Source organism: Mandrillus leucophaeus, unplaced genomic scaffold (genome assembly GCF_000951045.1).
Source record: "Mandrillus leucophaeus isolate KB7577 unplaced genomic scaffold, Mleu.le_1.0 Scaffold153, whole genome shotgun sequence".
In the NCBI taxonomy this organism is placed as follows: Eukaryota; Metazoa; Chordata; class Mammalia; order Primates; family Cercopithecidae; genus Mandrillus; species Mandrillus leucophaeus.
The window spans coordinates 1,173,019-1,185,125 of record NW_012101510.1 but is presented as its reverse complement, the minus strand read 5'-3'; the positions used below and the strand labels follow the sequence as shown (position 1 = coordinate 1,185,125).

At 50.6% G+C, this 12,107-nt stretch overlaps 1 protein-coding gene across 1 annotated transcript in view; it reads right to left on the bottom strand.

Moving 5' to 3' along the window:
• Window positions 1–8,905, bottom strand: part of MPRIP (myosin phosphatase Rho interacting protein) — a 113,775-nt gene extending 104,870 nt beyond the window's left edge. Inside the window, exons 1-2 of the mRNA XM_011975297.1 lie at window positions 8,834–8,905; window positions 6,497–6,562 (exon numbers count right to left, since the gene is read on the bottom strand). Coding sequence (XP_011830687.1) covers window positions 6,497–6,499 — 3 coding nt within the window. The 5' untranslated portion in view covers window positions 6,500–6,562; window positions 8,834–8,905. The remainder of the gene's footprint in view (window positions 1–6,496; window positions 6,563–8,833) is intronic.
• Window positions 8,906–12,107: the final 3,202 nt, after the last annotated feature.

Here is a 12,107-nt window from a genome sequence, read left to right as displayed (position 1 = left end):
GCCCATGTTGTAAAAAAGGCAGGTGGACCCTACAAGGTTGCAGGCCTGCCACTAGCTTGGTTCAATCGCATTAATAAAGACACAGGTCAACTACTGTAGTTGGGTCAGTCTGCAGCAACAGACAAGCCAGAGGGTTAGGAAGGATGCTGAGAGCCCTGCCTGGCCTCCAGCAAGCCCTATTTCCCGCCCGCATGAAGCAACAGGTGCTGGTGGAGCGGCCTCTCTGAATGTCAAGGACAAGATCACTTGGGGAAGGAAAGACACCATTCCTCTCTCAACAGGAGTCTGCCTTGCTTACACATCAAGGTCTGTCACTCACTAGTTCAGACACCTCACAATCTCTGTGGGCTGAGCTCAGTCTTTTCAATTGTGAAATGGACATAGTATCTACCATTGTGAGGAGTAGGACAGAAATGGGCAGAAAGTGCCAGCAAGGAGCCCCGGCTGGGCACATGGCTCCTCCCGAATCTCTGTGATGAGTGGGAAGGCAGACAAGTGCCACCTTTCTCCTCCCAGAAGACTTCTCTGCCTCCCCAACCACCCACCGCCTTTAAGAGCCTACACATCATGGTTCTGCTAGGGATTTAGTCCGCATATGCTTATATGGGTACTGAAAGGTATGAGCTTCACCACAGAAAGGGCCTTCTATGGCCTAGTGTCCTCTCAACTGCTCTGTTACGGACACAGCAGCCACTATGGTTCCCAAAGAATCAGATACCCGAGAGGTGCCTCAGCACCAAGGAGGAGCAGATGGTTCCTCTCGCCTGCCTGGGAAAGCTCTGAACTAGAGGAAACAAAGTCAGAGCTTGAAGCAGCGATTATCAAATGGAGTGGTTAGAAATCACATGGACTTTGGGAGGCCGAGGCGGGCGGATCACCAGGTCAGGAGATTGAGACCATCCTGGCTAACACAATGAAATCCTGTCTCTACTAAAAATACAAAAAATTAGCCGGGCGTAGTGGCATGCACCTGTAGTTTCAGCTACTCGGGAGTCTGAGGCAGGAGAATCACTTGAACCTGGGAGACGGAGGTTGCAGTGAGCCAAGACCACGCCCCTGTCTCTCTGGTGACAGAGTGAGGGTCCGTCTCAAAAACAAAAACAAAAAACAAAAACAAACAAAAAACCACATAGAGTGGTTATTTAAACTGGTTTCCCAGCCTTGCCCCGCAGATTCTGATGCAGGGCAACATCTGCAAAAGAAATGGCTTGGGGAGCAACGGGAACTGGGCGATTAGCTGCAGAAAAGGGAGAAACCTCAAATGACAGATCCTAAAGACAGCAGGGCTCAGTGGTAATGCCCCTCCTCCTAGGCTCTCACAGGTCCAGGCAACTTTGGGCTGCTCATGGCTTTAACACTACCAAAAGTAGCAGAAATTTGTCAAGAGCGAGGTGAGCAGAGGTCCCAAGAACAAGGCAACCTCCTGGACCTCTCCTATAGGAAGCAAACTCAAAAGAAGCCAGAATCCTAATCTGTCTGCACTTGGAATGCTCTGAAGATCCTTTGGACCAAGCCTATTTACTTTATACAGAAGTACACAGGCACCCCAAATTAATTTATCAGGCTGGATCTTCACATCTTATGGAACTGACAAATTCCCAGATTGTCCCTGAAAAAGGCACATATCCAAGAGCTAAAAGTGTTTTCTCTACTATGTCTGAGGATATGAGCTGAGCTGAGTCCTTAGCATGGCCCCTGCAGTCAGGCAGCTCTCATCTCTCGCGACGCTCAAGGACTCTCCAGGCTAGGACGGAGCAGAGCTCCACACCATGGAGGCCGGCCCTCAGCACCATGCCTGCCACAGAAGGTGGCCTCAGTCTCTCTATGGCTTCCATGTGTGAGAGGCTCGGGGTCAGCAGACACGGTCCAAAAGCATTAGACCTACCATAATCAGGAGGAAGGAAATTCTGACACCAACCCAGATGATCTTTCAGGACCTTACGCTGAGTGAAATACGCCAGTCACAAAGGACAAACACTGCACGATCCCATTTATGTGAGGCGCTGGAGGAGTCAAATTCAGAGCCAGAGAGTAGCATGGGGGTTTCCAGGGGCTGGGGAAGGGAGTTATAGTTCAATGGGTGCACAGTTCAGTTAGCAAGTCAAAAAGGGTCCTGGAGAGGGACGGTGGTGGTGGTTGTGCAACAATGTGAATGTACTTAATGCCGCTGAACTGCACACTTAAAAACGATTAAGATGGTGAACTTCCTGTGTACTTACCACAGTTAAAAACATTCTAACAAAGCATTTGATGAGCTTTTTGCCTTGGAGAGCAGGCCTGTGAGAATCCCAAAGCCTCATGGCCTGGCCTGCTCCACCCCAAGCTCCCGGAGCTCCCATTCTCCTTCTAGACCTGGAGCTCTTCCCAAGAGCCTTCTAGTGACATCTGGTGACATCCACACCTCAGCCTGACATCAGTCCCCAAAAACTCAGTGGCAGAATTAGGTAAAATCATGGGCAGCATTTTATAGGCAGAGAAACAAAGGTAGAGGACAGAGGCAGCAATCCAGGTTTCTAGATTATTGCTTCATCCACTCCTGAAAAAAACAGGGGCCCAGCCAAACCTCTCAGGCTCTTACTTGTCTGTGAGGCAGCCTGGACCCCATCTCACCTCAGCCTGCATTTGAAAAATTTCTTTTCCTTTTTCGGGAAATTTGCCTCTCTTCCACACCCACCAGTTACAGGGTACGTGGGTGTATCGAGAAAGAAATTTCCCAAAAAAGGAAAAGCGATTCCCCAAAGTAAGTCCCATCTCAGGGCTGCCTGGAGAGGCAATGGTCAGCCTCCGGAACTGGATGAGGTCCAGCAGCCCCAGCCCCTGCAGAAGTCCCCGAGCAGAAAGGGCTTCCTGAAGCCACTGTCCCCAGATCCAGGGACTGCTGCCTTCCTCCTCCTCCTGCACGGTGTGACCTCCTGATGTCCATCTTCCTCTCCAGGTCCCAACACAGTGAGGCTGAGGTAACTGAATTTTCCCCATCCCGGTTCTCTGGAGCTCTTGGGAGGTTTTCTCCCTTCTGCTGAGTAATCCCTAAGGGTCACTACATCCGTAATCTCCCTCCGAGGAACACCCCTTATCCTATCTTCTCTCTTTTCCTACCTACCCTCTGTCTTAAGGTTTTCAAGCTGCGAGCAGAAATTATGCAGCAAGGCATTTACAAAGTTGGTAGTTCAACTCCACAAACATTTACCGAACACCTGGCTAGATTTGTGCCGCCCAAACCCCATGCTAGACTAAACGGGGAGAAACACCAAGAATTATCAGGGGCCCATCCACAACAACAACAACAACAACAAGAAGTCAGTCTAGTTGGCAAGATAACACTCAAATGAAATCAAACGGTAACACTGTATAAATGTCAGCAACAATTCGAAACAGACGGTGACTGAGTGTGGAGGGCACAGACCAGCCATAAAATGCTACAGTTTATTATGTGAGCCTGGGAGGGTCAGAGGTGGCCAGGGGCTGCTCAGAGCTGCTGCTTTTGAAGACAAATGCTGAGGTAGGGCTTGCTTTGCAACATCGTGGTCTGAGGGCACCATGCAGGGAGTGCCACCTATGTCTTCCCTGGTATACACACACACACACACACACACACACACACACACAAGCAGTTCTGCAGGCCCTGTGGTTTGCCTGGTGTGCAGGAGCACCCCACAGACCTCTCCAGATCAGAAACAGGCCCACCCCATTCCACGACTGGCACTGCACCATCAGCAAGCTGACTCTGCGCCATCATCCCCCTCACTCCCAGGAAATCTGACAGGTGAGCCCTGCGCTGTTTAAGAGCAGAGCTAATAGCAAATCACATTTACATTTTCATTTTTAAAAATAAATAAGAATTTAAATAAACCCTTGTCAAAATTGCTCAGTTTCTTGGCCTTGACACTGTGGACATTTTGGGCTGGAGCCTTCTTTGTTCTGGGGGCTGTTCAGTGGAGGAGATTCAGCAGCATCCCTGGCCTCCACCCACTAGATGCCAGCAGCAGCCCTGCCCCAGTTGTGACAATCAAGGATGACTCCAGACATGGCCAGTGGCCCTGGGAGGCACAATGCTGAGGACCACTGGTCTATTTCCAGGCACTCACAAAGGAAGCTTCCAGCTTGGCTTGAGTTCACCCACACATGAACCTGCCTGAAATGGAGTTTTCCTGCTCCAGGTCTCAGGATCCTGCCAGCCTGTTTTGGGTGGGACTCTCAGCTCAGGGTGGCTGACCATTAAACTGGAGCTCCTGGGCCACGGGCTGTCTGCTCACCTTGGGGAGTGGCTCTGAGGAACAAACCCTGATGCAGAGCACTGGGTGCTGGAGAAATCCTTCCAGCCTCTGCCTCCTCCCACCTGGCTTTTACCCAACTGCCTCCTTGCAACCTTCTCCTGTGACCTTCCAGATACAACAGGGAAACCCCTCCACGGCCTCGACTAGGCAGAGCAGTATTTACTAATGGGCTCACTGGGTCAGTCTCTCCAGCTCCCAGGTTATCTGCCAGAAAGCAGCACATGGCCCAAAACTCCCAGCTCTGGGCCTGCCCCCATGCCCTCGCTCAGTCCAAGTTTTCCCTGGGGCTTCTTTCTTTCTCCATATCCCTGGCACAGTCCCACCTCTGCCTGAGCACTCCATGAAATAATACGCAACTCATATCCAGGTTGCTGGGAAACCAGTGTCGGTGCTCCTGGCTAGGCGGCCTCAATTATCCAGAAGCCACGCCTGGGAGGCAGCATGTGCTCTGCACTTGTGCCAGCACCAAGGCGTCCCCAGGAGCTACTCTCTTTGTGCTTGTGCAACTGAGCCAGAGGGAATAACGGATTTTGCTTGACTTTAGTTAGACCTAAAGAAAGATTTCCTGACTGAAATGATCAGTCCCCAAGGAAACAGTGCAGGGAGCTCTGTTTTTTTGGGATGGTTCATGACCCAGCCCAGCCTGAATGTAATCCAGTGACCTCTTGAGGCTCCTCTGATACTGTTGAGTCAACTGCAGGACTTAGCCAGTCAGCCAGCCACAGGGAGGCAAGGTAAACCTCACAGCTGCAGGAGCCCAGCTGACTCCAGGGCTACTCCCTGTGTAAGGGCTAAGCCAGGAGAACAAGAAGTGTGAAGTCTATCCTCCAGGTCTGCTTTCTTGCCTCAAAGGAATGGAGTGTCCAAATGCATTGTCTCCCTGCTCCTACTTCCAGCCAAGTCCACCATCGGTGCTCACCTCTAATCCACTACCCTGGAGCACAGATGTTCCCACAGCAAAAACCCCCTATGCTCTAATCATGATGTACAAATATGCTCACCAGAAAGAATGAAAAGGAAGACAACTCTTTTTAAGAAGGAACCAGCGAGGTGACAGTTGATACAGGATTACAGTATCATCCTCTTAATTCACCCCAGAAACAAAAGTAGAAAAAGTATCACATCACAAAGGTTAGGACTGGAGTACAAACACACCCACTTCTGGTCTTTGCACATGTGAGCTGTAACGACTACCCAAAAATCCCAGGCGCCCCCCCCACCGCCTCCCGCAGTCTGGAAGGTCCCTAGAGGGCACAGTTATCTCCACTCATACTTCCAGAGTCTGTCTCGCCCCTGCAGCAAAGAAACGAACTCTGGGTAGGATAGGCAGGGGCCGCCTATTTCATAGTGAGACCAGACTTCCCAGGACAGTCCCAATTTTACAATGCTGCACATATGTGCATACAAACATTCACCCACCAAGTGGAACTGGAAAAGGCAATCAAATCTCCCATCTTCAACCCTTTACAAAGTTTGGAATGCAGTCCTGCTTTAGATTAATTAGGAGAGACTAATCTCCTTTACAGAAAAAGTCAGGAGATAAAATGGGTAGAAAAAGAAAAGCCAGAAATTCCACCTAGTTGATTTTCAGGTTTGGCCTCTGGGGCAACAGCAGCAAACACTCATCCAGCCCAGTTAGTAGGTGGAAAACCAGGGAGGTGGGGAGCAGGAAGGAGCCTGTCTGCCTGGTTTAGTGACCAGAAGAACGCTGACCCTGTGACCAGGAGGCCTCTGAAGTCAGCTCAGAAAACTATGCCAAGCTCAAATGAGACAAGCAAAACCAATTACAGTCTCAGAACTGACAGGCAGCCCCAGGACTAGGCACGTGAGGACATGTGCCAGCCCCAGGGCCAGCCCCCGCCCCACACCCACAGGTCCACAGCCTGCAAACGTCCTCACTGTGACCCAGGACTTTGCCCCCGCTTTTCCCTAACCAGGAGTGCTCCAGCCAAGTCCACACTATTAGCCTTGAACAGAAATGACTTCCTCCCTTACTTCTTCCTCTCATTCAAGACCACAGAAGATGATGCTTCAAACCAAAGGTCTGGGTTTTTAAAGCTGTCTCCAGCAGGTGCCACAAATTCTTCAAAACATTCCACACTCCCAAACAGACACAAGTGAGAGCACACAGCTGCTGTGCTCTCACACAACAACGCAAGGGCACTGTAATGGAGGGACTTGGTGAAGGCTGGGGACAGGGAGTAGGCAAAGATAACACTTACCATCTCATCCAGGGCGTAGCGCAAGAGGCCGTGCTCGTAAAGGATGAAGAACCGTCGCTGCCATTTCTGCAACGGAGCACAAGGAGGGTAGTTAGGAGGATCTGGGTCCTGGCCCCAGAGCTTGGCTTCTGGAGTTCCCGTGTCTGACAAGCCCGTATCTAAGGAAGGTGGCTCCACAGATTCCACTTCTGGGGCAGGTGGCAGGAAAAGAGGGACCCGAGGTATAAGAATGTTGATTCATCAGCCAGGGCTGGGCTGGGAGAAAGGCCCAAATCACATGAGTGATTGAGGCTTAACAAGAAGCTTTTTTTTTTTTTTAAAAACATTTGGAAGCTCCTCAGGAGCAGAAACAATGTGTGGTTACCTTTTTGTACTCCTGATGGTGCCCAGCACAGAATGCATCACATGATATGTGTCAATATTTATTTGATGAATGATCTGACATGACATGGAATAATCCAGGAATGCCAAGGCACGGATTCACCACTTCTGAAGAAAATCTGGGAAACTGCTACAAAAAGGGTTGTTCTGATGATCCACTGGCAAAGAGGAGGCATGAAAACAGCCAGGCTCCAGAATTCACTGAGGTGAAATGAGCTAATGAAAATCAAAACAGAGGAGCAGCAAGACCAGTGGAAATAACTCCAATATCCAAGGAGTGATCAAATGGCACAGAGCGTCCCCCGCTCTACTCTCCCTCCAAAAGCCAGACCACTGGGAAATGCCCACAGTGGTCAGATGCCACCAGGAGCTGAAATGAAAAGGACTATGAGGTATATGTCTTCCTCTGTGTGGGGAGAAGGGCTTTGTCCATAATGCGAGTCTGCTGGCCCAGGTCATGAATGACAGGCACAGCTCCCAGGCCCAAATCATCACAAGGGTCCATGACCTATTTTCAACATTTCAACAAGCCCAACCCAGCCTGGGCAGCATGCTGAAAGCCTGTCTCTACAAAAAACACAAAAATTAGCTAGGCATGGTGATGCATGCCTGTAATCCCAGCTACTCAGGAGGCTGAGGTAAGAGGATCACACAAACCTGAGAGGTCGAGACTGCACTGAATCAAGATCACGCCACTGCACTCCAGCCTGGGCGACAGAGCAAGACTCTGTCTCCAAAAAAGGAAAGGGAAAGGGAAAGGGAAGGAAAGGAGCGGTAGCACTGTAAGAAAGTTTGTGAGGAAGGAGAGTTTTGTAACAGGAGGGGAGGGGAGGGCCCAACAATACTCAAAGTTTAACTGGCAGTAAGGCCACAAGAACTGACTATAAAAGCACATCTCTCTGCTTTGGGTCAGGGTTCTCATTTATAATAATGACTCCTGTCAGAGGCTGGAAATGGCAATTGTGTACAACTTCAATATAAAATAGGAAAGGGAACTACTCCCTGGAAACTGCAGTCCAGCTGGACCAGTTATTCCTGAGTCCTCCTGTGTGGGTGGCATGAACAGGGACTCAAAGGGCCTTGCAAAGAGGCCCTGTAGAGGGCTAGTCTATGCTGGGTGTGTAGAGGAGGCCACCTGAACATGTTTCCTAGGAACATTTCCAAGGGCCTTATGTGCTGCCTTTGAAATCAAAACCCATTATAGAAGAAATCCCAAAGACCAGAGACACAATGCAAGGCCTGTGGGACCAGAATACACAGCCCAAGGTCCCTACTCCAAAGTGTAATATTCAGGGTGGGGAAGGGGTGGGCAGTAGAAACTAAGAAGAGGAAAAGGACCTCCCAGGGACGGAGGGGGCTGAGTAGAAGCAATTTATAGGGTGCGAGCGGCAGCACTTTAGTTTGTGAAGAAGGAGAGTTTTGTAACTGGAGTCAAATACAGAGGGGCTTCCTGGCAGAGAAACAAACCACAGGTCAGGCCAATGGTGGTACCAGCTCTAGCGGGGCCCCGCCCTGTGCAAGAGGTAAGCCAAGGCCTCTGGGCCCCCAACCCTTCACTAGTGCTAGTGTGCTGAACCCCTGGCTCACGAGGAAGAGAGGTACTATAGGGGAAGGCCTTGGCATGGAAGGAACTGGGAGTTGCTCGGCATAACGCAAACCTTTAACCACTCTTTTGCCTCTTCCATTTGACTGTTCCTACAGTCAAGCTGACCCATAAAACAGGCAACACCCACAAGAGAGCTCCTCATTCTGAAGGGAGCACTACACGTAACTACGTATAACTGAGACCTTTTCTGTACAACATACAAGTGCGCCAAATGGGGAAGCCCTGCTGATCCTGACATCCCAGGATCCACTGTTCAACTCTCCATCTCCCTCTTCCACTCTCCAGTTCACCCTTAGATGAGTCCCTTCTCTGGTTCGTCCCACCCCGAGAGTTGGCTCTGATGCGCTTACCCGAGACCGGTGCACCGGGTTGTCAAAGTCAGTCCCATCTGGAGCCAGGAGCAGCCAACCGCCATAAATGGGCTTTGCCTAGAGGAGAAAAAAGAGGGCAGGTCATCAGCGGCCTTCAACCCAGAAGAGAGAACAGGTCAAGTTAACAGCAAGCACTTGCTGGAAACAGACGTTGCCTCTGCTCTGCAGAGGTCATAACGCTATTCCCACTGCAGTGCATCTGTGGCTGCTTGAGAGTCAGAGGCTGGTGGGGATTCTGCAGCATCCAGGGTGGAGAGCACACAGGCCCTGGCAGGAGTGTGAGAAACTGGAGAGTACAGGATCCCCTAAGACATGCTGTCTCCTGCAAGCTACTGATCAAGCCACCAAGATCAGGAAAAAATGACATTTTATTCAACAAATATGTAAGCGTCAATGTGTGCCAGGAGCCAGGAAATAGGACATGAACAACACAGTCAAAAAGCCTCATGCTGAAGACACAAAACAGGGCCTGAGAAGAGACTGCTTTTGTGATCAAAGCCAGCTCTGGCCAAAGAATGATCAACTGACTGGCTGTGTGGCTGCGTGCAGAAACCCTTTCAGTTCAAACTCTCCGATTTGAAAAGTGAGAGTGATGACAATTCTACCTAAACCTCATGACTCTGATGTGAGGACTGACGAGATAATGCAATCAGTAAAACCCAGCACAGGGATGTAAAACTGTGCTGCCACCTTGGAAAAGTCTGGCAGTTCCTCGGAAAGTTGAAGGCAGAGTTACCAGGGCCAGCAATTTCACCCCTCTGTATACACACCCAAGAAAATGGAAAACAGGGGCTCAAAAACTTGCACATGAATGTTCATAGCAGTATTATTCACACTTGCCAAAAGGTGGTTAACAGCCCAAATATCCACGGACAGACGAATGGATGAACAAAGTTTGATGGATCCACATAAGGGAACATTATTCAGCCAGAAAAAGGGATGAAGCACTAACATATAACACCGAGGAACCCCGAAAACATGATGCTAAGTCAAAGAAGCCAGACACAAAAGCCCACATATTACAGAATTCCACTTACACAAATGGTCTAGAATAGGCAAATCCACAGCACAGAAAGCAGATTAGCGGTTGCTAGGGACTGGAGGAAAGGAAATAAGGAGAGACAGCCAGCAGGTATGGGGTTTCTTTCGTGGGTGACTAAAATGTTCTAGAATTAGACAGTGGAGATGGTTGCACAACATTGTAAATATGCTAAAACTCACCAAACTGTATACTTTAAGAGAGTGAATCCTAAGATAGGTGAATTATATCTCAATTTAAAAAGCTGCATGAGCACAAAGAACACTGAGCAGTGTCTGGCCTGTGAGGTCTCAACAAATGTGATGCATTGCTTTATTTTACCATCCACAGAGTCCCCGCTCCCCAAACCACAGGTAGGAGCTCAACACGGGGATCTAGACAGACACTCTGGCTCCATCTCCTTCCTCAGCCACACCCAGCTGGCGAGAACGCACTGGAAAAGGTACAACCAGGCCCATTTATCCAGTCCCTTTCGGAGGGATGTAACACAAATTAAAACACAAGTTCTCTGACTGCTGCTTACACACGCAGGACCCCTCATGGGCCCTGCTGATGTGCTTTTTATTCAGTGCTCTCCAAACTAGGAGGCCCCACCACACTACCTCATTTGGTAGCTGCAGACTGTGAGTCAGAGAGGGCAGGCCACATGCCAGAGGCCACACAGCCTCCAGGCTGAACCAAGAACCCCTGTTTTCTTGGCTTCTTCTGCAGGGTCCTCAGGGTCCCCAGGAGCACTGGCTTTCCTCATGAATGGTGCAAGTGGAGCTGTGTGCCTGGGGTCGGGGGAAAGCTGCAAGGACAGGAGAGGCTTGCTTTGACACAACAGGGGATGGGTGTTGGCTGCAGACATAGTGCAGGAGGGCTAAAGGGTGTGTGGTGGAGATCCCACCTGGGAAGGCAGAAGCAAAGGCAAGGAGAGATCTGTGCTCTCTACAAACTCCAGCTGTGCCCAGCAAGCCTCCAGGTGGGCACACACGCTTGGCGTCTCCACACCCCATCCAGAAGCACACATCCTAAGCAGACCCCACCCAGAGGCCTTGCACGGGAAAGCCAGAGTTGGACAACTCCCTGTGTGTATCCGGACTCTGTGACTCCCAGCTGGGCCTCTTGCTGGCCACAAGTGCCCACCTGTGAGGTCAGAGGCCAGCCTGCCTCTGGAGGCAGGGTTTGGGGTGTTGTCACATAATCAGCTACATTTACCCGACCTTTCTCTAGGAGGAACTGTGGGGAGCCGAGGGATCAGCATCTGTTCTCTCAGAACCCAAGCCCTGGTCTCAACCCAGACATCCTCAGCAAACCTCTGCTCAGGACCCCCGTGTGCATGGCCCTGGGTGCTGCACACCAGGGAGCCTGCAGCAGCCACCTTGCTGGGCTGTGACTTCCTGATACGGATCACCACAGAGGGGACTGATCCAGGTGGGCAGGTGGGGCGGACACAGAGCAGAGGGCGAGGTGCAGGGTCTCCGGGTGGAGGAGCAGGCTGAGACACAGGTGACACCTCATCCAGCATTCATCAAAGCAATTCCAGAGTGATGGAGAGCAGAGGAGTGGCTGCCTGGGGCTGGGGGGGTGGAAGGATGGGGGTGACAGCCAAGGGGTGCAGGGTTTCTTTTGGGGATGATGAAATGTTCTAAAAGTGACTGTGATGATGGCTGCACATTTGTGGGAATATCCTAAAAATCATACAACTGTATCATTTAAATGGGTTAAATGCATGATGTGTGAATTTCATCTTAACAAAACTGTTTAAAAAAGCCCTGAAGAAGGTAAGGACTCCATAGATACACGGGGAGATCTGGGGTGGAGAGGACTCTCCGGGCAGGGGCGCAGCTCACACACAGGTGCAGAGGCAGGAATGACGGAGCCATGGGGTCACAAGGAGCCATCTGTAATTACTGAGAACTCACTCCTCAAGCCCAGGGAGCCAGGGACAGGACCTGGTCAGCTATACCACCGCCACTCTTCCCTCTCACAGCCAGCCACATGGGCTGCGCAGCCTCTCCCAGCCTCCTCAGCTTCCCAAAACCTGGCCTTCTCTACCATCCCTCAGGGCTTCCTTGAAATGTCCTTTCCTCAAGGGGACAGTCCTGACCCTCCCCCTCAGTCTCTAATGACTCACTTCTGCCATTACCATCATTGCATATCACAGAACTAATTTTTACCTACCATTTCATTATGTATGTAATTACATTGCTATGACATGACTTGCTCCCC